The sequence below is a fragment of the Cervus elaphus genome, chromosome 4, assembly GCF_910594005.1.
Source record: "Cervus elaphus chromosome 4, mCerEla1.1, whole genome shotgun sequence".
In the NCBI taxonomy this organism is placed as follows: domain Eukaryota; kingdom Metazoa; phylum Chordata; class Mammalia; order Artiodactyla; family Cervidae; genus Cervus; species Cervus elaphus.
Genome location: NC_057818.1, coordinates 3,302,498 through 3,330,142, shown reverse-complemented (window position 1 = coordinate 3,330,142; position 27,645 = coordinate 3,302,498). Strand labels below are relative to the sequence as shown.

Here is a 27,645-nt window from a genome sequence, read left to right as displayed (position 1 = left end):
GCACAGCACTCGGCATTTGGGCTGCTCGGGGCACCACGGCTAGACTCATACATGTCTGTAGAGAGGTTATTTCAAAGTCGTTTTTATTCAACTGTTATTCAGCAATATACAGTACAGTTTATAAACGAGTGTCTGACCTTGTTTCCAATCTTTATTTAAAAATAAATATTATTGACAGTGAATTTTAATTATGATAAGATGTATCTTTTTTAATCAAAATGTCTCAAAAGAAATAATTTAATAAAAAAGAAAACCCCCCAAAGAAAAAAGTAAATTAAAAAATTTCCTAAACGCAATAATCTACTAAAAATATTTTGCTTTGTCAAAAAGGCTTTGACCCGACATTTTTACATAGTATCCTAAAGATAACTGCTCAACAGTTCGTGCAAAATGAAGACTTGGAAGAAAAGTATGAAAAGAAAAATACATTAAAATAGAGAAATCACTGATCCCATGCATATTGCACGGCTCAAACTCCATCTTATTTGGAAACTAGATGCATTATTTTAGGTGGTCTACATTTGTGTAACTTCCCCAAAAAATATGGTTTATTTGCTCTCCACGTGGACTTGGTCATGCGTCTCTGTCTGTCCATCTGGTGACGCGGTCCTCACCCAGGGCCTGGGCAGCCGTGTGGGCCGTTGAGGAGCACAGGAGGGTGAGTCTGTCAGGGCCCCACCAGCAGGTGCAGGAACTCATGTAGGGCCAACAGGAACAGAGACAGGAGCGGGTCTGTGGCATAGTTCGGGCCGGTGCCTGCAGGGGACGAGAGAAGGGGCAGGGTCATCTCCTGGAAGCGGGTGGGGTGGGGTGGGGGTGGGGGGCGGATGAGACCCCCCAGGTGGGCTGTCGCTGTGAGTGCCCTGATGGTACCCGGCCAGACGCCGCTGCCCTGCGGCGGCTTCCTCTTTACCAACTGCACAGGAGCCCATTCGCGGTCCGGACACGGGGTGCCCCTGCCTGGAGGGTGTGTGCTAGACAGCAGATCCCAAGTCCAGGCATTACTTTAGTTGAGTAAGACAGGGTGCTCCCTCTCCACTCCTGCCCCCAAGACTACACTGCAAAGTGCCCTTGGTGCTTAAGGCCCGCTCCTCCAGAGAGACCCCCTGATCGCACACAACTCCATCCCCTCCAGCTCCTGCCTGAGCTTCACAGTCCTGCACTCACAGACACCCTGCCTGAGGCATCCTGAATGTGTGAGTCTTCTTTCCACAAACCGTCAGCCCAGCCCCTGGGGTCAAAGTGGGGCACTCAGCAATCACTGCTTGGTGGAGGTCAGTGGGCTAGGGCCCCCCAGGAGTGACCCTTGCACTATCCTGACGGGAGGTCACCCCCATCTGTGTCTTCCATGTGACCTCTAACCCAAGCCTCTGGCGCACTCCTGGGACCGTGACATACTGCCTTCACCCTCCTCACCAGGCTGCCTGCCCGACTCCCCGTCTGTCAGTCGTCAGCGCTTCATCTGTTTGGGAGGCCTCTTGTGCAGCTCGGCGGAAGCCCACCCACGAGCCCCAGGCTTCTCACCGGGGGTGGGTGCTCCCTCCAGGTTGTTAAGAGGAACCAATGTAGAGGTACCACGCACGCCCCGGTCCTGCCCAAACCGTGTGACGTCACTGCCAACTTGCAAAGGATCGGGCTGCGTCCATGGAAGCAGTATCCAGCCACACCCTGCCTACCTGCAGCGTATGGAAACCTCTCCTCCCTTCACCCCGCCTAGCCAGCTGGGCTGGAGCCCTGTACCCTGAGGGGAGGTGCAGAAGGCCCTTCCCGGCCCGTGAACGTGCACAGAGGCTGCGGCCCCTCCACCCGGCTGCCTGCAGGAGCTGCCGCCAGCCCGGCCGGCTTTGTGCTTCCCTGACAAGCCTGGGCTTCGGCCCCTGACTTCTTCCCCGCTCCAGGGGGGAAGAGCCATTTGTTTTTCCTATCCAAGGTGTTTCTCTCATTCTTGTGACCTGGGCCCCAGTCTCCCCTCTGTACAAGGAGGGGCCTGGACAAATGATCCAGGGCCATCCTGGCTTGAGATGCCAGGATTCCATCTGTTCGTTTGAGGAAACGAGGGCTGTGTTGGAAGATCTGAAAGAAAAGAGTGCAGAGGCCATCTGCTTGCCCGTCCTATCCAAGGTCGGCGTTTCCGAACCTAGTCCTGGGCTCCCGCTGAGAAGCACAAGGACAGGAGGGCCCAAACGGGTAACCTTCCCTTGCAGTACCAGTTTTTCACACCGTCACCACGCCTGGCCTCCTGTGCAGCGTGACCCGAGTTGACAAACCCTCTTGCTCCCCCTCATCAGGAGGACCACGGTGTGGTCACTCCAAAGGCTCGGGTCTTCCTTTGCTGCTCCTTATGGCCACGTGTCGCTGGGAAGGACAAGGGTGGATGTGGTAACAGACCAGCTGATGGAAGCCCAGACGGCTGGGTGGACTCACCGGGGCTCAGAGGTGTGGAAATGGGGTGACCAGCAGGGCACTGGCTCCTGGGCCCACGGAGCTCACATGGCCAGACCAGCCCCACTGGCCTCCCCATCTTCTGGTGCAGACCTTTCTGCTCCTGCAAACCCTGACACTCAGGCCCGTGCAGGCAAGACAGAAACAAGTGCGTGAGGCACTTAAAAGCAGATGTGTGTGCGCAGTAGGACACATCCAGATCCTCAAGGCACGCTGGGCCAGGAGGCACGGCAAATGGGCTGCAAGCCAGGCAGGGTGAACGCTGCAGAACTGTGGGCACAGGAGACTGGAGAGGAAATGTTAATTTGCCTCTGAGTACTGTCGACTTTGTCTTTCCCACTATTGCAGTCTCGCCTACTCATGTTTAAAGGTTTTAAAATTGCAGAAGACTTGCAAACAACCCTGAACTGAAACAACCACGCTGCTCCTGGGCTGGGCCAAGCAGGGAGCAGCAGCGGCTGGGGAGTGGGTGGCCCCCGGGGGCCAGTGCCTGGGGAGCGCAGACAGCAGGGTCGTCCGTGTCTCTGCTTGAGGATGTCTGGGTCGGGGGAGCCGCGTTTGGCTCCTGGGTGGCAGGTCATCGTCTCCCTGACCCTGCACTGCCATGGACGGGACCCAAGGAGGTGGGATGGGGTAGTGGGCTGGAACCAGGACAGCTTCCGGGCCAGGGTGCTGTGGGACCCATGCAATACCTGTCACCTCTCTGGGTCCTGGGGCACATTCCATAAAATTCAGATTTCACACGCATGGCGCCATGAAATGAGTATGTGCAGGGCACGGCTCCCCAGGCTAGGTCCAGACTAAGCAAGATGACAGTGGTAGATTGTAGAAATGGCTACAAACGCCCCTCCTCCCTCACCTTCTGTGACACTGCCCTCGCTCACTGATGAGGCTGGCCACAGGACTTGCTTTGGCCAATGGACATTATCGAGCGTGAAGCAACAGCAGCTTGAAAAGCACGCTGAGGTTTGCCTTCCTCTGTGGCTCCTGGAACCCACTGCCATGTGAGAAGACTGGGCTGGCTCGGGGCAGGATAAGAGCCAGGAGATGTCCCAGCCGGCCCCACACGCAAGGGCAGATGACCACAGGTGCATGAAGGAGCTGACAGACACCAGCAGGAGAAACACCCACAGAACCATGACCTGAATAGATGGCTGACGGTCACATCCAAGTCAGCACGGTTTAGAGTCAGAAGCTCACTGATAGATAACAATCATGTAAAAAAAAAAGTGCCTCAAACAGTAAGAGCCATGTGAATAAAATGTTAATGAAAAGGACAACATAATTACTTTTCTGAAAAGTATTGGAGAAGATCCAATTTTGAGGACTGTCCTCCTGAGAGAAAGTTTCCAAGATGGAATAAACAGAATATCTTCCCAAGCATTTGTGTTCAAGACAGACGACGCCCCTGAGTCTCTGAGGGGTGGCGGACTCAGGTTTTGGAACCTCTTGCTGCATGCCTCACAAGATACTCAGATGAGCCAGGGTCAACCAGGGAAGGCAGGCTTCCGGGCTGCTCCTGGAGGCAGAGGGGCCTTCACCGCAGGACGGGTCTGAGCTCGGGGGTCTGGCAGTCCCGTCCCCTCCCCACCGCTGTCCAGTGGAGGGGCCTGGGCAATCGTCTAGCAGCTGGCTCCCCCCATCCGCCCCTGCCCCAGCATCTGCTGCCCCAGTCCACGTCCTCACTGTCTCCTGGAGCGAGGTAGGGCTGTCTGCGCTGTCCAGGGCTCACCCCACCCTCCGGAGCAAGGACCAGAAGACTGCCTCTGGCTCAGCTGAGGCAGGGCCTCCTATCCTGGCCTCCTGTATCATGCGCCGTGGAGAGGTCGATGTTCCCAAGGACATGCGGGCTGCTGTGATGACTGGTTACTAACAGTCTATTTCCTCCTTTCCTAAGAGGGCCAGGAAGAGCTCTGCAACACGCAGAAGGTTATGTTGTGGTTAAGCGGGAAAATTAGGCTGCTTGAGAGGTGAGGGAAGCATCTGATGGAGTAGTATCTGATTCACTCTTTATGTTAAACAAATAGCACTGTTTTGCCAATCATTCTTACAGAAATCAAAGCTTCTCTGTGAATATTAACTTTTATTGTTTGAGTGGCGAGTGGGTAAGACTCACACCAGAGCCATTTTGCAAAGAACACTGTGGGTGCACCCAGACCCACGGGCTTAGCGAAGGCGCCAGTTTGGGCAGCTTCCACTGGAAAATCCTGCTTCTCTATTTACCCAGCAATGGCAGAATTCCAAAGGCCACATCAGAAGACAACAGGGAATCTCTGGGGCCATTTATCACCTCATGATGGAAGTGAAGGAGGCTGGGCTCCAGTTGCCCTCTGGGATCCTCACTTTGCCCCCACTGGAGGTTCCTGACAGTTGGTTCTTGCGGTGGGGATGCAGAGGACACCCCTACTCTGGCCTGGTCTCCTACAGGCACGGGGCACTGGGGGGACCACCCCCTCTACAGGCATCAGGACCTGGGTGGGCTGCGCCCCAGCTGATCTGTGGGCGTGGCTGGCCAGGACGGCCACGCCCCCGGCCACCTGCTCCGCCCACACGTCTGGGATCACAGAGGAGGGCTCTCTCCATCCTGCTATGTCTGCAGCCCCTCCCCTCCCCACCACCGGCTTCTCCTGGCCTGGGGGCTGCCGCTGAGGGGCTGGCCTGGGTCAGGAGTTTGCAAAGGTGCCCTCAGAGGCCAGTGCTGCTCAGAGGCTGTATTTTGTTTTGTTTTGTCTTTAGCTTAAAAACTAAAAATTAATTTCAGGTTTGAGTCAGTAAAATTCAGATACATTTGTGGTCTGGTTCCACACACAAAAATGGCTAACAGGCTGATTCTGGCTCTTGTGACCTAAGCAAAGTTGGAGGTTCAGTCCGTGGGTGACCCCTCAGTGCCTAGCCTTTGCCTCCTCAAGTGCTGCATTAGAATATTCCCGTGCTGAACACAGGCAGAAAAGAACTAGTCCAGCCTCATGAACAAATCCACTCCACCAGTGAGCATCCTAACATCCGGACTGTGATGGAGGTCTGGAGGACAGGTCCCTCCTCTGTGTCAAGCAGAGCTAGGCCACTTACATCCGTTTGGCATTTTGTGCTGTCATAACATGTTTTTTGAATAGGGGCTTTTTGGCTGAAAATGTTAGAAAACCAAGTGGAGTGCCCTGGATGAGTTTCTTTCAGCATGGCTGTTCGATTCTATTCCTTTTCCCCTTTGCTGCCATCTGAGAATGAGAAGGGGCCAGCCCCAAGCAGCAAGAGTCTGGGCACAGCTGGACTTTGTGGGCTGCACTTGGACATCCACTCACCGTGGAGGCGGAGGCCTGTCTGCCTGGGGCAGCCGGGAACAGACTGGCTCTTACGCCTGTTCCCATCACTGGCCCTGACTGTGAGTGTGGTGGTGGCCGAGCCCAGACAAAGAGGAAGGCTTCCTCTAGGAGCTTCCTGGGGGCAGGGTACAAGGAGATTTGCAGGGGCTTGTGGAATAGAACAGTTGGTCATCTTGGCCATGGTCAGGCCCAGTGCCGTTGTCTGTGGGGGACACACGTACAGTCACAAAGCCTGGGGCAATGGAGAGGCACTGAGTTGCCACTTGAGGACTCAGTCTGGAACGCAGAAGGGTCTGGCTTGGTGCATGCAGAGCTCTAAAAATCGTAAATTATAATCCGACATGTAAAATGTGGGAAACTTTTACATAAAAGCACAGATCGGTATGTTAACTGGAAAGGCCCACGACCCAGCAGCTCTGGGCCTGCTAGCCACCTAGCTGCATGACTGGCCGCTGTCCTCTCAGCAGGGATCTCCTGTTCACTGCTCTCCTCAGCCCAGGCCGGGTACGGGTGGCTGCCTGTTTCCTACCTGACGCCCTGGAGTCAGCCCTGTCTCCTCAACCTGCTTCGCTCACCTGCACCCCCATGCTCGGCCCTCTAGGGATCTGAGTGTGCAACCTCTGGGCAAGCTCTGGTACGGGATCTGGGAGGCCTGGCTGTCAGCTCTCCTTCCTTCCTACACCCTGGGGTGACCGTGCAGGGCTGGCTCCCCTCGCCCTGACGTGCCTGGTGGCCCTGGCACCCATCCTATCCTGGCTCTCTGGCCTCCCCTGAACGCTGCGCTGGTTAGGTCAGGCGGCCTGGCTGCAGTGGGTGGGAAGATACCACCTTTCAAGAAGCTGCTCCCCTTGTTGATATTTTAATTAAATCCTCTCCATGGATATTTATTCAAAGGGAATCAGCAAGGAATAATCGAGCACTAACAGGACTGGATAGAATTAATTTTTGCCATAAAATTAATGTATGCCGGTAACTAGGGCAAAAACAAGGAGCAAGCAACGGCCTTGGTTTTTAAAGGAAACTGAAAGTGTGGGATGAGGAGGTTGGAGAGAGGGGGCGAGATGTGGGTCCCTTGGTCCTGTGTTGATCCTGCCCCAGCCTTAGGCAGCTGGCTCCTGGGTTTGAGCACAAGCTGTCCTCCTGGTGGGTGTCACATGTCCACTGGAGGTGATGTCCGCAGGGCAGCCTCCGTGTCTGGGCTGGGAGGATTGTGAGTGCTCCGGGCTCAATGGGGTGGTGAAGTGAAAGGCGCTCAGTCGTGTCCGACTCTTTGTGACCCCATGGACTATACAGTCCATGGAATTCTCCAGGCCAGAATACTGGACTGGGTAGGCTTTCCCTTCTCCAGGGGATCTTCCCAACCCAGGGGTTGAACCCAGGTCTCCCGCGTTGCAGGCGGGTTCTTTACCAGCTGAGCCTCCGGGAAACCCACGGGGTGGGGGCAGACACGAATGTCCCTGCCTGTTTTAGCCATGCCTCATGGTGCCCTGTCCCCTGCCTGGGCCCCAGTGCTGCAGTGACCTCTTAAAGCGTCTTCCTCCTCCACCCTGTGTCTGCCTCCCTCCTTCTAATGCGTCTGGCTCACTCTCCTTGAGGGGCAGAAACTGTGATGGGTCCCCTCTGCCTTCAGGAGAAAGCCCCACCATGTCAGTGCCACCGCTGGTGTGCTCCGTGATCGCCCCCGGCAACCTCACCCCCACTGCCTTTTTGCTGTCAGCTCTGTACTCCAACCCACTGTTCTCTGCCAGCACCTCGAGTGGACTCCAGGCTCACCCTGCAGAACCACTGACGTCTATCCCTTTGTCTAGGTCTGACCTAAACCTCAAGCCTGGAACAAGTGCTGCCTCCTCCAGGAAGCCCTCTCTGAGCGCCCAGGCACAGAGGGCTTCCCACAAATGAATGTCTGTTCTCGTGGCCCTTGGCTGTGTCCCCTTCTCCCCTAGCCCCGTAAATGGCTTCCTCATAAGTCCTGCCTCTCCAGCCATGGTGGGACCCCATGTGCCAGAAGGTTGGGCCTGGCCTTCTCCCCTACTCCCCCAGCAAGCGGCCCCACCCACATCAAGGGCCCAGGAAGACAGAGCCCTGCTGGGACCAGGTACCACAGTAAGTGCAATATTTTAAATCCCACCCTCTTAACTGTAGGAGTTACTTTTTTATCCCTATTTTACAGATGGAGAAACTGAGATCTAGAGAGGTGAAGTAACTTGCCCAAAGCCTAGAGTTGCCAGATAAAATACAGGATACCCAGTTAAGTTTGGATTTCAGATAAACAACAGATAATTTAAAGTATAATATATGTTAAACTCTAATACTGCATGGGACATACTTACACTAAAATGCTATTGATTGTTTACATGAAATTCAAATTTAACCGGGTGTCCTATATTTTAAGCTGCTAAAATCTAGCAGCCCTACCAAGACCACACTAAAACAGTTGGCAACTCTGGGCCATGAACCCAGACCATCTGGCTTCTGTCCACACACCTAACCACTGCACACACCAACTCTCAGGGTCGAAGGTCAGGAGCTCCCCTCCCCTGGTGCTTCAGCTTGATCCCGGCCCCATGCTGCTACCAAAGGAGAGAGCATGGGAATGAGATTTTTTTTTTGTATTTTAACATTTATAATGGGTTTTTAATGTGGCCAACTTTGTTGCTAGCTCCCTTCCAGCTCCTTAATTCTCTTTCTTTTTTTCTTTTTTTTTCCCCAATCATTTTTATCCTTAATTCTTTTGAAATGAAATCTTGCCCCAAAGGACCCTTTAATGGTGCCACTTAATGAAAATAGTAAACAGGCCTCTCTCTCTGGTCAGGCAGCTGCTGTCTGCAGGGCCAAGGGCCGCCCTGACCACAGGATCAGGGCACTTCCCAGGCCGGATGGAGCTTCCCAGCTCCTCAGTACCGGGCCTAGTCTTCAGGAGAGGATTTCCCATCCGCCATTCAAATTCTTTAAACTTTGAGGCTGCGGGGTGCTAATAGGCCTGTGGTTCTTGGTTCGTGGTGCCAAGAGAATTCTTTCCTTTAATCCTCTCAGGAGACTTTGGGAGGTGGAACGGCAGTGCTCTTACACAGGTGAGCCACAGAGAGGTTAGGTAACATGCCTAAGTTTGAATAGCTGCTAGGCCGTAGAGGAGTTATCTCTAGTTCACTCCCCAGTATTTTTGAATTCAGTCCGGGATGCCTTCCTGACCCCACCTCGGGGAAAGTTCTGTCTCACCTGCGTCCACACTGCCTCCGGGGCCCCAAGCTCCAGGCAGACTGGCTGCCTCACAGAGGCCACGGGGGCCCTCCCTCTCCTGCTATTAGACAGCCCCTCCTGTTCCCTTCTGCTGGAGCCCGCCCACCCTCCGTGGCTCAGCCCAGAGACGCCCACAGCACGACCTCCAGGACAACTTTCCATCTGCCTGCTTCTTGCCCCGGAGCCCCTGCCCCAGGCCCAGCCCTGCCCTGGTCCTTGAACCTGCCTCTCGCCACATCAGCGCCCACATGGGCAGCGCAGTGGTCTTGACGGGCCTGTCCACGTCCACCAACCCAACAGCCGGGCAGCCACCTAGCAGAGGCCAGAGAGCTCTGTGGGCAGGCAAAGCACTCATCTTCCCCCGCCCCAGCCCCAGCCCCCGGCGGCTTCGTGCAGGCTGGGCTAATTCCTCCCTGGGTCCTCCTCCATCCCCCGCACCTCCCTTCTGGGTCCAGCATCCATCCACGCGGCTTACCCCATGTCCTCCCGCCCACCACCTGCCCTCCCCTCCACGGGGGTCCCTCAGACACCACATCCTCCTTGGCCTGGCTGGAGGCTCCCGTTGCCCCATGGGCTCCAGAGCAAGTCACATTTACGCTGCGCTGTGTTTGAGCGGCCACGGTGGCTTACGTTTTGGCAGCTGTCTTCTCCGACAGTGGGTGAACCCACGGTCGCTTCGCACCCTGCCCACACCTGCAGCGCTGACAAAGTGTCTGTTGAACGAATGAGTGGAAGTCGTTCTTAGAGGCCCCCAGCGGTCTAAGCGGGCGTGATGCACCAGGCATTGGCCAGCTGCTTCATGTCTGTCAACTTAAACACAAGCTGTGCCTTCGACTACATATCGCTGCCTGACCTTTCACCTGCCCAAGTCTGTGTGCACACATCTCTTTGTCTACCTTTTTCCAAATTAACTTCACCTGCATTTTCCCTTTATTCTAGTTTTGTCATTAAATAATTTTCACTCTGTTATGCCACATGGGGCTCTGTAAACCACTTCAAATTTTTCCCTTAGGGAAAAATTATATATATATGTATATATATAAAAGTGTATTTGAATAATTTGTATATTTTGGATGATATGGTTAGAGAGCATCACTGACTCAATAGACATGAACTTGAGCAAACTCCAGGACATGGTGGAGGACAGGGAGGCCTGGTGTGCTGCAGTTCATAGGGTCGCAAAGAGTTGGACATGATTTAGTGACTGAACAACAGTAGTATTTTGTGTAATTTATATATACACACACACACACACACACACTTGTATATGAGCTTCCCTGGTGGCTCATTGGTAAAGAATCTGCCTGTTTATGCAGGAGGTGTGGGTTTGATCACTGGGCCGGGAAGATCCCTTGGACAGAGGAGCCTGGTGGGTTCCAGCCCATGAGTTTGACTGGACAAGTTGCAAGAGCTGGACATGACTTAGTGACTAAATAACAACAATAATATACATATACATATATATAAATAATATGGGCTAAATCAGTTTTAAAATCTTTTAAAGCATAGACCTCTCTTTTCAAACTAATTGCTGTGTGGAACCTCAATATTTAGAACCATTAGAGGGAGAATTTCCCTGATGGTCCAGTCACCCTGCGCTTCTAATGCAGGACACATGGGTTTGATCCCTGGCTGGAGAACTAAGATGCCCGGCAGTGTGGCAAAAATAAAGTCACTCCTCTCCCCATACCTCCGACAATCCCCACCTCCCAAAAAAGAAAAAACATGAGAAGCAGAACTGCTTTGTTTGTGGCTGGAGGCAGGGCTGGGGAGCCCAGGGCTCCAAGGAAGAAAGTTTGGGAACCACTCATTAGAGACTCTTTATGGCCCCTTCCAGACCTAAAACTCACAGACCTGTAGATGCTGGAATGCTGGCGTGCCCAGTACATAGATAGGAAGGGGAGACCTGTCAGTGCTTCAAGGCAGTGGTCCCTGCTTCGCTCGGGCATTTAGCCTCCTTTAGCTCCCACTCGTCCCCTGCATAGCCTTTATGTCTTTCCGTGCGGAGTGCGCCCAGACTCCCCAGGTCAGGCAAACAGTGGGCACTCAATCAGGGCCTGCTCAGGGAGGGCTTCTCACGGTGTGGGTCCAGGCCTGAGCCTCCTTATCCCATTCAGCGGAGCTGGGCATGGCCAGGAAAAAGCAGGAGCGACAGCCTGAAGGCCCAGGGCCAGGGGAGACGGGCTGTAGGTCCCCCAGGCCAGCACAGAACACAACCGCAGCGCCTTTCTCTAGAGCCCACCTTGGCAACACCTGGACATTTCTTTCTTTTTCACACTGAGGACTTTTCTTCAGGAACACAGTTTAACTGAAAAGGTTCACACATTTTAATTGCCCAGGGACAGTGCTCTGAAAATTCTATAACATGTGCTCATTAAATAAAATTAGCACAGAGGAGCGGCCCAGGATATGTCACGCATTAAAAGATGACTCTGTAGAATAGAATGCATTATGAGTTATTGCCTTGTATATTTTTTTTTTTTGCCTTGTGTATTTTTGTTATATTAGTTTTTAATGCAAATACAGCTACTCATCTGCCTACCTGGAGATTTGACTTTTTAAATGCTTGAAAAAATATATTTAACTTTTACATGGACAGTCATCATCAAGTCTTTGCCAGACTGCATCCTCCAGAATGCCCAGTGTCCACTCCTGCCCCTCACAGCAAGGGACAGAGGTGCCTTCTGCAGGCTGAGGGGTTAAGGGAGCTGGGGAAGGCTGGGGACTGGCTGTGTCCCCTTGCTCTGCCTGTCCTTTCTGTGACCCAGGGCCGGCAGGCAGAGGCATGACCTGGCATGAAACTCTGGGCCTAGCTGTCTGGTCCACACCACCACCTGGGACCTTTCTCCCTTTGGCCTCCCCTTCCTGGAGGATGTGGCCTGGGTGTGCAGAGGTCAGGTGTAGAGAAGCCCGACCCCAGGCATGCCTCCTCCCCCAGCCCCGCTCCTCCTGCAAGGCCCATCTTGCATTGCTGTTTCATCCACGTATCTACTCATCCTTCTTTCTATCCCCCATTCTTCCATCCAGCCGCTTAGTCATAGCCTTCTCCCACACATTCCTTCCACCCAGCCACATATCCCTTCATCCTTCCTTTCACCCCCACAACCTCTGCCATCCACTCACACATCTTCCCCCTCACTCATTCATCAGACACTTGTTTTCTGATTCATCCCTTCATCCATCCTGTCACTTATCCATCCAAACCTTTAGTTCCCGCCCTGTCACCTCTTGGCTGGATCACCGGCTCTGAAGTGGAGTCCCCATATCCACTCTGCTCCTACCTCCCCAGCTTCCACAGCTGCAGCCAGGATGTTATTTCAGAAAGCATCACGCCCTCCCATCCGTGGCCAAGAGCCAAAGCCTCCCTGGGGTGTGACCTGAACGCCTCTTCACTTAATTCCCCCGTGCCTCGTCTTGCTTTCTGTGCCCTGGACACAGTCACTCTCTGTCGGGCCTCTGTACTCCCCTCTTGCCAGAGGGTCTTTGCACATGCTGCCCCTCTTCTTGGAAGGCCCTACTCACTCTCGTTCTCAAGCCCACTCTTAATTATCACCCAGACTATGGCTTAACTGTTGTTCCCTCAGGGCCCTTTCCTGACTGGGCCAGGTCCCCCTACTCTTAGTTCCCATAGCCCATGGGTCCTTCATTTAGAGTGCCAGCAATGGCTGCAAATTTCTCTTTGCTGTGTGGCTATCTGATCAATAGTCATGCTATGTCTCTGTCTCTTCAGACTCCGAGGACTCTGTTGGTCTTATTCACACGTGCTCCCAGTGCCCAGCACAGATCTTGCACATAAGATGCTCAGTGGACGTTTTCTGAATGTACAAGAAAATGAATGAATGAGCAAATCAGTGCCAGGCCCAGGGAATGTGAGTGTGGGGTGCTGGGGACAAAGACAAGAGAACGAACTCTGCCTGCCTGCCCAGGGCATCAGTCCCAGGACAGGAGGGAAATGTGGGGGGCCTAAGACGGCAGTGCGGCCCTCCTGGGTGCTCAGGATGGATAAGACCCCTTGAGACGCAGGGTCAGAGAAGCGTCCTTCCCTCTGTGGAGTGATCCCCCACTACCAGCCCACCCTGCTCGTACCTTTTATGAGCCCTGAGTACATTCTCAGAGCACCACTGTTGGGCCATCAGCTTCTCCCTAAAGCAGGGGCTGGGTCTACCAGATGCCCTGGGCAGTGGCCACCTTCAGTCAGACCAGATACAGTTAGCTAGGAACCCCCACCGCAGCTCCAGCTCAGAATAAGCCATGGAACCATGTCAGCTCTGTCTCCCTGGGGGTTTATTAAAGATCCTTCCTCTGGGCTAAGCAGCATTTGTGTGAGAATCAACTGTAATGAGTTGCTATAAGGATCTGACATTGCAGCTGGGCTTTCCTGGCTTAGAGAAAACCAAGACTTTTTTAGGGAGAGCCGATGGGCAGGGGCCAGGGGGCAGACAGGGTGGGACTCTGGATCTTTGCCTGTATTCGTCCGGTAAAGGCGGGCAGACCTCCTACAGGGTAAGCTTGCAGTGCTGGGTGGGAGGGAGGCTTATGTGGGCCTGAAGGATTCCTGGCCTCCTGGTTCTGCATATAGCCCCTTCTTCATCCCACCCTCTCCCCATGAGTCCTTGGGTGCCAAGCAGCGCCTTTACTGGCAGTCATCAGAGAATGCATCCAAGCAGGTACCAACACAAAAGGCAGAGTACCAGAGTGAATGGGAGACAGTGCAGGCCCAAACCTGCAGCAGAGGCCTGGAGCCGTCGCCCGACACACCCACCCTTGCACAAGCAGCCGTATCGCACGTAGTGAGAGTCCCCGTGAGGAGGACACTGGGCACCTCCTCTCCAGCTGCCCGACCATCCCTCGGGGCCAGATGCACAGATGTGTGCAGGTGGGATGTGGGGAACCGTACTGAACCTGGCCTTGCTTACCTTGCTCCTGACTCCTGCGAGATAGCTGCAGCCAGGAAAGAATGAGGACATGGCATTATCCCCACTTCCTTTCCTCCCCCCTCCAAGTGGCAAGGAGAAAGGACAGAAATAGCACCTCACTGAGCCGTCTGCAGTCTGAGGGCATTTTCTGTCTGCAGTGCCATCAGCCGTCTCCTCACCTTTAGCCCCACGATGCACTCAGTGCACAGAGGGAAACACGTCTCAGAGCAAAGTCTCAGATCAGAGCACCCTGTCCAGTCCCCAGAAATGTTCAAGAAGGGACCCGGGACAGTCAATGCCATTCCCACGAACAATGCTGATGGTCACAGCCAACATCAGTGGGTGTTTTCTAGGTGCCCAGCCTGTGCTAAGCTCCACTCTTTCTGTGGATTATCTCCCCTGGTCCTGCATGGGCACTACTATCACCAAGATGATAACAGATAGGAGAACTTGCCTGTGGGGGGTGGAAGTGTTGGGTCAGGATTGGAATGCAAGCAGTTGGACTCGTGGAAAATGAGAAGCATAGTCCTTATGAAGGGTGAGGGAATGACGCATGGACTGTAACTTCTGGGTGGCTGGAGCTCTGTGAGGCCCAGAAATAGGATGATTGGTTGGCATTCAAACACTGGCTTGCCCGTGAACCAGCTTAGCTGAATAGTAAGGAATGTTTGAAATGTCAGAGGAAGAATTAAGTGGTTGGAAAAGTGGTAACACTTTCTCTTGAGCTGTTGTCAGCCTTACTTAGGTTTGTTTTGTCTTTTCCAGCATAATGGGCAGCTCCTTTAAGAGAGCTTGTCTAGGCCCTGACTCTTTGCGACACCATGAACTGCAGCCCGCCAGGCTTCTCTGTCCCTGGGATTCTCCAGGCAAGGGAACTGGAGTGGGTTGCCACACTCTCCTCCGGGGGTCTTCCCAACCCAGGGATCACACCCAGGTCTCCTGCACTGTGGGCAGACTCTTCGCCAGCTGAGCCACCAGGGAAGCCCAAGAATGCTGGAAGGGTAGCCTGTCCCTTCTCCAGGGGATCTTCCTGACGCAGGGATGGAACCGGGATCTGCACTGCAGGCGGATTCTTTACCAGCCGAGCCGCAGGGAAGCCTGGCTGACCGTGGCCTCCGCTCTCAGCAGCACTGGGCATCCAGCTGGGCACACTCGGGAGGTGCCCTGTGCATGGCTGGCCTTCACCCGAGGAGCCCTCTGGCAGGGTGGTCACTTCTGAGCTGGAGGGAGCAGAATGCATTGGCGTGGGTGAGCCGGTGAATGGCGGGGCCCCCAAAACACTCTCCTTGAGCCACAAAGACCAGAAGCCAGGCCAACGTAGGGCTGATATTTCAGCCCGGGGAGAGGTAATGACGGAATGGAGCCACCAGTGCTCCCCAGAGATGGCCTCACCCAGGATGCCGACACAGGGACGAGACTCACAAGGCCTGCCTCTCAAGGGCTGCCTGGCGGGGGTGTGGCTCGAGAGAAGGCCTGAGCGAGGGCCTGCCGCTCTGAGCACCCCGCAGCCCCTCTCACCGCTCTCTGCTCACCGGCAGCTAAGCCTTAGCCCAGAGAAGACTGGGCTGGGTAATCCATCCTGCACCGGGAGCACTTCCCCTGAGAACCCTGGAGAAGGAAATGGCAGCCCACTCCGATACTCTTGCCTGGAAAATTCCTTGGACGGAGACGCCTAGGAGGCTACAGTCCATGGGGTTGCAAAGAGCTGGACACGACTGAGCAACTTCACTTCACTTCCCTGAGAACACCAAAGCCACCAACAAGCGGACTGTTTCCCCTGGAAGCCCCATCCCAGGGAAGGAGGTTTGTCATCCTTCATAAAGAAAAGGTAGGGATCAGCAGTTGCAAATGCTGGGCCTGTTTGCTTGTAATCTTAAACTTTCCTGAAGCCCCTGTGTAAGACAAAGGGAAGCTTCTCACTGCTTTGCAGTTTCTAAGAGATGCCTGCAAAGCATGGGGGAATAGAAAAGATGATACTTTCTTCTTTTTTCTTGTGCTGCAAAGGTATCTTAAAACCAAGTCAGCATCTCCCATAAAGCTTAGAGGTTTAGACCGCAGCCAAGCCCTTGCCTCTGTCCACATGGGGCAGCAGTAATCAATATGGCATTACAAAAGCACTTGACCTCATTTATTCCCATGGATGCTTGGGGAATCCTTAATATTCAGAGCTTTTACACTGTGCGCCTGGCGTATTTAATGAGAGGCTCCTTGGTGGGTTCGGCTCCCGGTGACATTTAGAAAGCCTGGCTCTCCACTCTTCCCGTGGGGCTGCCACCCCGGCTAGGGAAGGAATCTGGGCTCTGGGGTGGGGGCTGTTTGATGGAGTGGGGCAGAAGGGGTCATGTAGAAAGGGGGGGCACTGGTAAGATGCGAGTGTGACTCACACCGAGTGCTCAGTGAAGGCAAGTATTCTTTATCACTATGATGATCTGTAGTACAGTTTTTCCTCCTTAATTTGGGGTCTCTCCGGTGCTGAGAGAATCAGCTGCATTGTGAGCCGGCTCATGGCTGGATGATAGGCAAAAAAGGCCCTTACACCTGGTGTGACTTTCTCAATCCATGGGGCACAGAGTTGGGAGGCAGAGAGGCCCCCGGCAACGTCCCCAGGGCTGATCTAAGAGGGGGACGAAGCCCAGGTGCCTCTTTCCAGCCTGAGGCCTCACACTGCCCAGAGCAGGCCTCCTCTGTCAGCCTCGTCTGGGTTGGGGCTGTCCTCCCCGGGACTCCTGCTGATGAAGACAGCTTTGTCCCGGAGTCCCGTGGGCCCCCTGATGCCCTGAGCCGAGTCTGGCTGTCTTTGCTGGTTCCTGCTCAAGGCAACCATGGGACTGGCCGATGAGGGACGGGAGGCCGTGACGTTGATAATCACACGCATTTGCAGGATGTGGGTGCCTCCTGCCAGCGGTGAGGCTCAGCCATTTACTTTATCAAGTCCCTTCATGTTCTCTTTCAGGATGCTCAGTTTCACTCCTCCTCTCTGAGACAACCTCTGCCAGATTTACTTTCTCTTTAATCACGACCCTTGTGTCACATCAGAGCTTGAGGGAAGAGCGGGCTATTTATTTAAGGTGATGGTTGTCAGGTCCTCGTGGGTCTGGGGAGGAGGGAGACCAGCTGACTGCTGCCTGCCTCTGCTGGCCCAGCTGGAAGCCCCTCAGTGCGCGGAGACTCTCTCTGGTCACACTGGCATTGCTGCTGGCTTTGTTGTCCACCAGGGGCCCGGGCTGAGAGGAAGTCCCTTCACCTTGTCCACAGCCCTCTTCGGCCATGGTTTACAGTTGCCATGGTGACTTCCAAGGATGCTCCCCTTGATGGCTCCCAGCAGTAGCAATCTCTCTAAAGCCATCACACCTATGACCTTGGTTGTCTTTCTCTCATTATTAATTGAAATATTAAGACTCAGTTCTCTGGGTGGGTACCAGGCAGCAATTTGCCACATCCAGCTGGCTCTCTGCAGGGGCCAGGGTGGCTCTTCTCTGAACTGGAGCCTGGAGGCTAATTAGAGGTTCACACACCACGGAGCTGATCCCCAGGTCCCTGCAAAGGGGAACCACTTGCCAACATACAAGCCAGTCAGTTGCAAACTGAATTCTGTTGAGACCACACTTGGCTTCACTGTGGCAACTTTCCAGTAGAAGGATTTGTCTGGAAGATACTGTTTTGCTTTCTCTTTTTTTTTTCTTCTAGACATGGCAACCAGCAGCAAAGTGTTCATGAAAAATAGGTCAGTGTTCAAATTAATTAGGAGTCAGATTTATGAACACGGCTAAGAAGGACCCCAATCTCCTGTGCTGGCTCTGCTGTGCTAATCCAGCCCATGTTATTTTTAGGCACAAATATCAAAATGTCTCTTGACAAATGAGACGTGAAATGAATGAGTTTTTGAACATAAACTTTTAGTGCAAATATGTATTTGGCTCTGTTGGGCATGTACAGGGTATAGGAAGGCTTTTCTGGCCTGGCTGTGAGAAAGCTGAAATACCAAGCTTTGAGTAAGTCCTCCCACCCCTTTGCTGGCGTTAGCAAAGAGGCTCACTTTAAAAACAGTGACACAGTGTTGTCTGGGGCTTCTGATTTTCTCCCAGGAGCAACTGCTTAACAGGTGACTGGGGAGCTGGGCTGGGACCACCTCTGAGGTTGCCAACCTGAAATAGCCAGAGTATCCATTCAGCTCAGGCATTAGATGACCTCTTTAATTAGGAACTCAGCTCTGGGTTTGTCCTGGTGTTGGGGCTGGGGCAGAATGCATCTTCCTCCCTTGAGAGCTGGGTTGTTGACTCTGTCGCTCCAGATCTACCCTTCACCTTTCCCCACTCTGCTCTGAGCCCTGAGAAGCTGGCCTGTACAGGCTGCATCACCTGGGTGCCCTTGTCCTCAGCTCCCAGGAGGGTTTGGTCCCTGGGAGAGCCTGACAGGGCACTAGAGGTCAGCAGAAGAGGGGGGTCTTGCCAGGCCACCGGGGGTCAGCCACATCCCTCTCCCAAGGCCTCAGCTCTTTCCGTCTATCAGTCCACCTGACCTCTCTGGATTCTGCTAGTTGCCCCTTCCCGGTCAAAGGTGCTCATGATTCCCACTGCCATGAGCCGGGGGCCAGCTCTCATCCTTGGCTGTCCTAACCTTGTTCACACCTTTAAAAAATACTCTCATTGCCTCCCCTCCAAGATTCTGCTCGAATGTGCCATCTGCTCCACCAGCACCCTCTCTGTTACGCTCTGCAGACACGCCTGCCTGGTAACCAAGTGGAAGAACCCATCCGGTCGTGCCACCCTGTGAGCTCTGCTTTCTGGGGGGAAGTAGTCTTGCTTCTCACTACAGGGAGGGCAGAGGAGCCCCCGCCTGGGCTGGCAAGTGCCACCAGAACGGGGCTGACCTGAGGACTTCCAGAAAGAAGGCACTGTCCATGCCAACTTCCGTGGCTGGGTCCCTGCTGGAGCGATGCGTCATCTGGAGCTTCCCTGCAGTCAGGCCCAGAGACTGGAGCTCTGACCAGCCATGCCGGGCACAGTCAGGTCAGCTGTGATGAGGCTCGAGGGGTCAAGCTCTGCCCAGGGAGGAGGGAGATCGAGCAGGAATGACCTCTTATCACACGGGGCTTCCTTTACTGAAACCTTCAATGGCTCCTGTTGCTCCACTCAGCATTCAAGACCTTTCTCAGCCTGGCCTCCAACCACCAGCCACTCACTTCATCTCCCTCACCCTCTCCTCCTCGCTCAGAGAATATAATGGCCTTGACGATAATAGTGAACTTTATAGAGCAGTTTCTATGCTGAGCTCCCTCTGAGGTCAGGGATTACTCAGGTATTTCTAAAAGAAATACTTTCAGAGAGGGTAAGTCACGTGCCTAAAGACACACAGCCAGTAAAAGAAGGAAACATAACTCATATCTGACGCACAACATCCTCTGCTGCTCTGCTTATAGTCTATGGGACATCCCAGAGGAATGTTCCAGCCCAAGACACACGTTTACTTGCTAGAGCCCAAGGGATGGGGCAGAAGGGAGTTTTCTTCACCAACCAGCAGTAACTAGGCTGGTAACCCTTTCCCAGTATCCCTATAACCCTTTTCCAGCATGCTAGGCACGTGATTTAGGCTCCTCTTCCACCCTGAAGAGATGAGACTGCAGAACAGCTGTCAAGCCAAGGACTACATTTTCTACCCTGCTTCCGTGTGTTGAACAATCAGACTGAGTTCCGGCTGATGGATGAGGGTGGTAGTAATACTGACCACTTCTAGGCACGGCCTTTACAAACTTCCATTGACATTCTCCATATCAGCTTTTCTCTGAGAGAACTGAACTCTACCAAAATTATCTGAGTGACTATTTTCTCAGTCTTCAAAAAATGACAGATACCAAGACCCATTCTAAATGCGTAAGAAAGATTCATCACGTGCTACATGAGCCTTGGAGCCCTGGGGCTTGGTGTGCTCAGGGAACTGGGCTCAGAAAGGCTACTTCCATTCCCTCTTCCTTTTGCTTGTGGGCTGGATGTTGATGAGTGAGCATGGAAGCCACCTCTTAGAGATGGTAGAGTTTCTGTCAGCCTGAATCTCTGAATGACTGCACGGAACAGAGCCATCCTTCCTCAGCCCCTCCTCCCGGTGATGTAAACCAGAAATGGTACATTCGAATTGTGTTAAGCCTCTGGCATTTTGGAGTTCTGCACATCAAGTCATGTTATCTTAAACTGATACGGGGTAAGCTCCAAGACCGGTGGGACGACTTTGGGGAGAGGACCTTCACAAGTTCCCAGCTGACAGGCCTTCCCTCCCAGCCTGGGGGACCAGGTCTTGTGGGTACCTGTGTGGAACCTGAGAGGGATGAAGCCTCCAGATATAGCCAAAAGCCTGAGCCACATGGAGAAGCTTCCACAGGGAGGATGACTTTGTGAGAAACAACTGAACTAGTGTGGAAGACAAACTGGCAGGGTCTGAGCCAGGGAGGGAGCCTAGAATGCTGGTGTCCTTGGATTCAGCGGGGGGCCCAGGAGTCTGCATGCTTACAAAGTGCTGATGCTGCGGGCAGGATCACTTTAAGAACCTTTAAGTCTGCACTTTAAGAACCATGAGAGTAGGGCAGTGGGCTTCAGCTCCCCCACCTTATGGTGCTTTATTATGACTGTCCCGGAGCCCAGCCCCTCAGCGCTGCAAGGCCGATCGAGATGCTCTCTCTGAGACTGTGCCTCAGACAAGACTGAGAGGGAGTGCCAAGCTTAAAGGCAGACACAGGGAGTGAGCCCCGGAGCTGAGCTATCTCTGAGGTCCCACCTTTGAGTAGGGGCGGGGAGTGAGGGATGCCTTGGAGGACTGACACCCCGCGCAGGAGGCCCCCTGCCCTGGGTAAAAGCCCACACCGCTAAGCCGGCCTCCTGCTCCCGGCCTGCAGGCAGGCCCTCATCGTTGCCCTCTGCTCTGACTCCCTTCTCCCCTTCTCTCCTTGCCCCTTCCCCCTCCCCTGATCCTCTCAGCTCCCTGGGAGAGCAGCCCCGAACCGAACCTCCTCCGGGTGCCCTCCTAACAATGGCAGGGCTCCATCCTCACCCCGGCCCCAGGAGGGCCCAAGGAGCCTGGAGTGGCCATTATAGTCGAGCCGGTGTCTAGGACCGCCTGGAGCTTACCAAGGAGGGCGGGGCGCACGCAGCCAGGTCCACCCGCAGTGGACCAGCTGTGTCTGTTGGTCCGGTCAAGGTGGCACCCCGGTGTACAAGGCCTGTAACCGTAACCGCCTCCTCTCACTCCAGACTGGGTGCTACTGCCCACCCTCGGTGTTAGGAGACAAGCAGGCCCGACGCTGTTGGGGTGCAGCCCCCCGAGATCCGGTTCCCCAAACTCGAGAGCGAGCTCCCCGCCTCCAGCCGCGTGTACCCCGGGCAAGCGGCGGGAAGAGAGCAGAGGCGGGGTTCCGGGAACGCTCCCCGCAGATGACCCACCGACGGCTCGGCGCCCGCGACCGACCGCAGCGGGGCGGCCCGTCCGGCCAGAGCCTCCCGCGGGGCCCTTACCTGAGTGCCTCTGGCGCAGAAGGGCCGCCTCACGGGGCGGCGGCGGCGCGGACGAGGCGGCGGCCGCCACGGTGGTCGCGGCTCGGTGCGCCGCGGAGGCGGCGGCGGACTCGGGGACGCCCGGCGCGGCGGCGGCGGCGGCGGGAGGGCCCCCGGGAGGTGGGCTTTTGTCGCCGCGGCCGGGCTCCTGGGCGCCGTCGGCCCGGGCGGCGCTGGCGGGGCCGTGGCGGCGCGGGCCGCCGCTCTGAATGTGGGACACGGCCTCCGCGGCCTGCACGTCGGGCGGCGAGAAGCGCGTGAGCACGCGCAGCAGCGCCTGGGCCGTGTGCTCCTGCGTGTCGTCGTCGCTGTAGTCCGACACGCGGCACTCGTACACGCCCTCGTCCTGCCGCCGCACGGCTGACAGCCGCAGCCGGTGCGAGATGTCGTTGCCCTGCACGCGCACGGTCTGCAAGAGAGCGGGGCTTCGGTCAGGGCCCGGGGCGGGCGGGCCGGCGCCTCGACCCCGGAGCCTTCACATCCGCTCCCACTAACGCTCCTTCATTCTAGAGCCCGGAAGGCCGAGGTGGGGTCCGAGGGAGAGTCGTTCTGTCCTCATCGTGCACAGATACCTGCTCCCAGCTCCAGCCCTTCTCAGCGAGCGCTCTGCCCTAGCTGGGAGGCAGCGGATGCAGAGGCTGCTGCCACACCCACTGGGTCCCAGCTGCCTAGGAACTTGCCTCTCGGCGGCAGCGTGGAGCGGCGGACAAAGCTCAGCTCCCTGCGAGCTGCCGGAGACGCCGGGGAGCAACAGCTTTGTGGCCCTCACCAAGCTCCCAGGGAACCCTCATCTCCGAACCGGGCATAGGAGGCCCTGGTCATCCCCAGGCCGTGATCCCTCCATCTCCAGCGGGGAAGGCTTGGCGCATGTCTCCCCCAACCCTGGCAAGACTCCTCCTCTCCACCGCAACTCCAAGCCAGCCCACAGCGCCCGGCACCGCGACCCACAACCCAGGCGGAGGAGAGGGCTGCCGCGGAGGGCACCGCCAGGGCGTGGGCTGCGTGCGGGGCGGGAGTGGGGCCCACAGCCCTGAGCCAGGAGCTAGGGCAAGGAGCCTGCAGGAGAGCTTTACAGGCAAGTGTACGGAGGAGGAAGGAGATTCAGGCCTGGGATCCTTGATTTACGCAAAAGAGAACCCGATCCATGACCGGCGACAGATGGCGCACGGACACACCAAGCGGCCGACAATGCCAGGGTGTGAGCTGGGACCTATACCGCACCGCCAAGGAGCCTTTCTAAGAGGGAGGAGGCTGCGGGGCGCAAAGCGGCCGGAAGGGGTCTCCCGCGGCCCGCGCTGGGCTCCACACTTACGCTGATTTTAGTCGCATCCTTATTTGTTACCTAAAATGCAGAGGGAGAGAGAGACATTAGGCTGTTGGCCTTCAGGCTCAGGGAACTCAGACGCACCTCCTGCAAGAGGATCCTCCGCAGGCGGGCTGAGACTCGAAACCGCTCGGGATGTAGCCACGGCGGAGGGCACGAAGAACAGCGGAATTTTTAGGAGTTTTATCCGGAAGGAAGCAGGGCTTGGAGCTAGCATGGCGCCCGGCCAAGGAGGGGCTGCTGGAGCACCCCTGCCAGCCAAGGAAGGGAGGCTGGATTGCCTCCCGGGTGGGAAGGAAGACCCATTTCCCTCTGGAGGAGCATCCCCATTCCCTATGTTGTTTCCCTAAACCCCTTGGAAAGCTGGATGGACAGGACCTGATGGGAGATGTGAGCAAAGGGTGGGACTCTGGGTAGAGCGAAGGTAGGCGGTGTGTGTGTGTGTGTGTGTGTGTGTGTGTGTGTGTGTGTGTGTGTGTGTGTGTGTGTGTGTGCGCAGCGAAGGTAGGGGTGTGTGTGTGTGTATGTGTGTGTGTGTGTGTGTGTGTGAAGGACAGAGACAGCGCTAGAGACTGTTTAAGAGGCAGATGGGCAGAGGGGGAAGTCCCTCTGACCCTGCAGCGGCTGGAGGTAACCTGTACAGCGTGCTCCGCCAGCCTCTGGAACCCAGCCCGGAGGAGCTTAGCTGCTTGGCCGTGTGCCCTGGGGACCTCGGAGTGGCAGAGGACAGGGAAAGCCCGGCCCCAGCAAGCGGTCTATTTTCAACACCCGGAACCCATCACCCTCTGGACCCGCAGCTGGCAAGAGCGGGCAAACTGGATGAAGGGTAGCTTCCTAGGGCTAGGCATGGAGTTCAGGGGAGGTTTCCGTGAAGGGAATGCGAATGCCTAGCGGTAACAACCGCTGTTGTTGAAGGTGCTGTGAAGACGGGGGCGGGAGGAGACGGGTTGCACCACGGGGCGGCGCCCTGCCTGCCTCTCCCCGGCCACCCCAGGCGCCGCGCGGGTGGCCAGTACCTTGCTCCGGGCGCCGGGCACGCTGAGCGCTAGCTCGTGCAGCAGCTCTCGGGGCGGCTCCTTGAGGTACCACCACTGAATCTCCAGTGAGTACGACGTGGCTCCGCTGGCCCGGAAGGCGCAGGGCATTTCGATGTCGTCTCCCTCACGCACGGTCACATCTTTGGGGACTTCGGTGAATGTCGCTGGGGGCGGGGGGGAGAGAGGCGTGACTAGCTGTGGGGCGGAGGCCCGGGGCCACCCCGGCTCTCTGGGCCGTGCGCTTCCCACCCCCCCAGCTGCTCGCGCGGCCCAGGCACTGGCCAAGTCCGCTCGAGCAGCTGCCGGGCCGCTGCAGAGACCGGCTGCCACTGCAGGCCGCTTCCCTCCAGTCCGGGCGGGGCGGCGGGGGCGGCTCACGCTTCTTCCCAGCGGCCGGCCGCGCCGCTACCAGCGCCAGGCTGGGGCGCGCCAACTCCCGGCGCCCCACGAGCCGCTTGGCCGCAGCTGGAGCCCAGGTCCGGCTCCGAAGGACCTGGGCGCGGGCGTCACTGATGCCGCGACCCTTCGCCGCTCTCCACCCCCTACCGCGCCGGGCCGTGGCTGCACATTAGGATCGCTGGAGAGCGTGAAGCCTTCCCCTTCGCTTCCTCCGCCTCTTTCTCCGCGGCGGCCGGGACAGGATGGCTTTGGAGGCCCCGGGAGGACCCCTGAGTCCCCAGCGGCAGCAAAGTTCCCGCTCTCACCCTCGGCCACGAAGAGCAGCAGGGCGCGCAGCAGCAGCGGCGGCAGGTATCCGGGAGCGCCGAGCCGGTTCCTCTGGTCCATCTCCCGCAGGGGGCGCGGCGGCGACGGGGACCCGGGATCGGAGAGGCCGCTGTGGCGGCGGCGCGGGCTCGGATCCGGTCGGGCTCGGGCTAGGACGCCTTCGAGCCTGCCATGGCCCCGCGCGGCGCCCCCTCCCCCGGCCGCCGGCGGCCGCCAATCAGTCCAGCTCCCTCGTCGGCTCGCCAGGCGCGGCTCCGGCGGGGGGCGCTGCTCCGGGTGCGCGGAACGCGAGGTCCCGCCGGGAAGCTCCTGGCAGTCAGTCCGTGCTTCCTTTTGTCCGGTAGTCCTCCGGACTCTGGGGACCCGCAATTCAGTCTCTGCCTGGCGGGCCGGTCGGGGGCCGGGCCGCGCTGGGACCCATCCCTGGCCAGGAGAGCGCGCGCCTCGGAGCCCCGAGCTTCTGCCTGCAGGTCTCCTGCTGCTGCGGCTCCCGACCGCCTCCTCCTCCGGCGGCCGCCCCGCTCTCCCGCTGCCGCCTCCGCCGGTCCCTGCTCGGCTCTTTCCGCAGGGCGAGTGGGCGCTCAGCCGCGGCGCGCAGACCTGGCGTCCGACCCAGCGCAGCGCCGGGAGAGCGGGTCCAGCGTGGCGGCCCGGGAGCCGGAGGGGCGGGAGAGGAGGGGGAAGGGAAGGGGAGGGGGCGGTCAGCGGCTGGGCGCCGGGCCGCCTCCAGAGCCGCATCACCCGCGCCCTCCCGCCCCCCTCCCTTCTCTCCCCTTCTTTTCTCTTCCACAGCCGGCGCCGCCCCCGCCCCGGAGCGCTCCCCCCGCCCCGCCCGGTCGCCTGGAGGGACCGCCAGCCTCAGGCTGGAGTGCAGCCCCGCCCCGCCCCCGCTTGGGCTGGGGGTCTTCCCACCCCAACTCTCCCTTGTTTCTTTTCCATCTCCGTCGCCCGAGACGGCGGCTTAGCATCCCTGTGCCCCGCGGGGCCCGAGGCCCTCTCCGCAGACCCCCGCCCTCAACTTCTTACCCCGGTTTGGACAAAAAGCTGCCCCGCTCTTTGTCCCCGGCCCAGGCCATGGCGGGCTGGGGCGCGGGAGGGTGGGCGCCGCGGGCCCGGGAGCAGGGCGGAGCGCCGAGCGGGGCCGGGGCCGGGGCCGGAGCGTGCGGGCGGCCACGCCGGAGTCTGCAGCGTGCGAGCGAGAAGTGAGCGCTCGGCGCGGGGCGAGCAGGTGCCCGAGGCGCCGAGAGCGCGAGAGCGAGCCGGAGCGGCGGCAGTGAGTGACGGCAGAGGCGGGGTGGGGCGGGGTGGCTGCGGAGCGCCCGGCACGACTCCAGGCCCAGGGGGTTCCGAGCGGGGTGGGGTGCCTGCGCCTCGATCGTGGCCCTTGCCTCCCCCCTTGTTCTTCATGGGTCGCAGCCCTCGCTTTACCCGGTGCCCGGGGGGATCCCCGAGAGGAAGGCAAAGGGCGGGCCCGCAGCCCGGCTTCGGAGCCCAGCCCTGGCTTCGCATCCCCCGAAACCCTGGACTTCTCAAAGCTTTCGCCCAGAGCCTCCTCCGTCCTCAGCCCTCTTCGAGAGAGCAGTCTGGTCCCCGAAGGGAAACGTGGGGCGCGCTTGCGGTTTGGAGGGACACATAGTTAGTTGTAGGGGCGAGTCCCACGCCTGCGCTTGGCGTCTCTTGACTTCACCAAGGGAAAGCAGTCAGCGGACTTCAGCGTCTCTGTCTCCACCCCATCTCTAATCTCTTAGCTTTGACCTGGGTGGAGAGGAGAGGAGCCCTGTGGATTAACGTGACTGCTGTCCCTATTCCCCAGCCTCTCTGGAGGCTCCACCAGAGGGTTTCCCAAGAACCAAGGAGCTGACACTTCCCAGCAGCTGACTTTGGTCCAGGAAGCTGCAGGTCCTTTCTAAGCTAGGTCTTTGCCAGCTGGGTGCCCTGGGCAGGTCCATTTACCCCCTCCTAGGCCTGAGTTTCAGCATCTCATCTGTGGCCAAGGAGTTATTCCTGTGTCCTCAGGCCACTGTTGCTTATCTGTTGGGCCCTTGTTGGCCAAGGTCTCTGGCCAGGAAGGGAGGGATGTCTCAGGGCCTTCCTCCTCTTCTGCAGTTTCTCTCCAGGGGCCCCAGAGAGGCAGTTGCCGGCTGCTTTCTGTCCTTTCATGCCCCCACCCCCTGGGAGCTTTCCCTTAATAATTCTACCTTCCTTTGGAAACCACAGTTGGATCACTGAATATAAAACCCTGCCAGGCCCATTGCTGTCCTCAGCTTCCGAAGGGAGGGGGCAGACTTGCACTGTACTGCACAGGCTCAGGATGCTGGTGGGATTCTAGGAAACCAGATTCATTTGGGGGCTGATTCCAAGCAGGGTTATGATGGCAGGAGTTAGCCTACTGTGCAGTGGCCTGCCCGGAGATGCAGCAGTCTCCTGTCCTGATAGCATACCGAGGTGGAGGGCCAGGGACCAGGGAGACACAGGGGGAGGATTCCTGCAACCAGAGGAAGTGACGCCTCGCTCACCTTTAAGGTTGGAGAATCTTCTGAACCTGTACCACCCTGTGGGGGTAAGGTCTTTCTTTCCCACAGCATAAATCGGTGTTACGATGAATGAGAATGGTAGCTGTACATTTTACATACTCTTCGTGTACCAGGCACTCTCCGTGCGTTAGTTGTCAACGTGAGAACTGAGCAGTCCTTCTCAAACAGAAATCAGATCACTCTTCCTCTGCTCAAAGCCTTGCAGTGGCTCCCTTTTCGTTCAGGACAAACATCAGTGACCTTGCAATGACTGGCAGGGTCAAACCATCTGCCTTCCACCTCCCCCTCCTCGGTCCTCGTCTCTTGCTTTCTGTCTTTGTCTTGGTCAGAATCCTCTGCCACACTGGCCTCCTTCCTACAATGCCACGCGGGCGTGCTCCCGCCCAGGGCCTTTGCACCAGGTGTTCTGTCTGGCTGGAATACTCCTTCCTCAGTTACCTGGTTCTTCTGATTTTTGTTAAGCAGTCACATCTCAGTGAGGCCCACTGGGGTCACAGTTTTAATATGCAATCTGCACTCCTCCGTCCCTACCTCCAGCACTCCCAGTCCCTGACTTTGCACTCCTTTCTTT

The 27,645-nt window shown here is 56.9% G+C and overlaps 1 protein-coding gene and 1 long non-coding RNA gene across 4 annotated transcripts in view; one reads left to right on the top strand and one right to left on the bottom strand.

The window, feature by feature from the left end:
• Positions 1–58: 58 nt before the first annotated feature.
• VSTM2B (V-set and transmembrane domain containing 2B) lies at positions 59–25,797 on the bottom strand. Of its 3 annotated transcripts, XM_043898006.1 has the most exons (6): positions 25,567–25,797; positions 24,519–25,140; positions 23,794–23,978; positions 22,766–22,795; positions 21,415–21,862; positions 59–756 (listed from the first exon to the last, which is right to left on the bottom strand). In XM_043898006.1, the coding sequence occupies exons 2-6, from the start codon at positions 24,598–24,600 to the stop codon at positions 668–670; spliced, it is 834 nt and encodes a 277-aa protein (XP_043753941.1). In that variant the 5' UTR covers positions 24,601–25,140; positions 25,567–25,797; the 3' UTR covers positions 59–667. The 3 variants fall into 3 exon arrangements, with proteins under 3 accessions (XP_043753941.1, XP_043753939.1, XP_043753940.1); XM_043898004.1 differs by lacking the exon at positions 25,567–25,797 and having other exon boundaries at positions 24,519–25,435; XM_043898005.1 differs by lacking the exons at positions 22,766–22,795; positions 25,567–25,797 and having other exon boundaries at positions 24,519–25,440.
• Positions 14,924–27,645, top strand: part of LOC122691473 — a 95,697-nt gene continuing 82,975 nt past the window's right edge. Inside the window, exon 1 of the long non-coding RNA XR_006340417.1 lies at positions 14,924–15,743. This is a non-coding gene — a long non-coding RNA (uncharacterized LOC122691473). The remainder of the gene's footprint in view (positions 15,744–27,645) is intronic.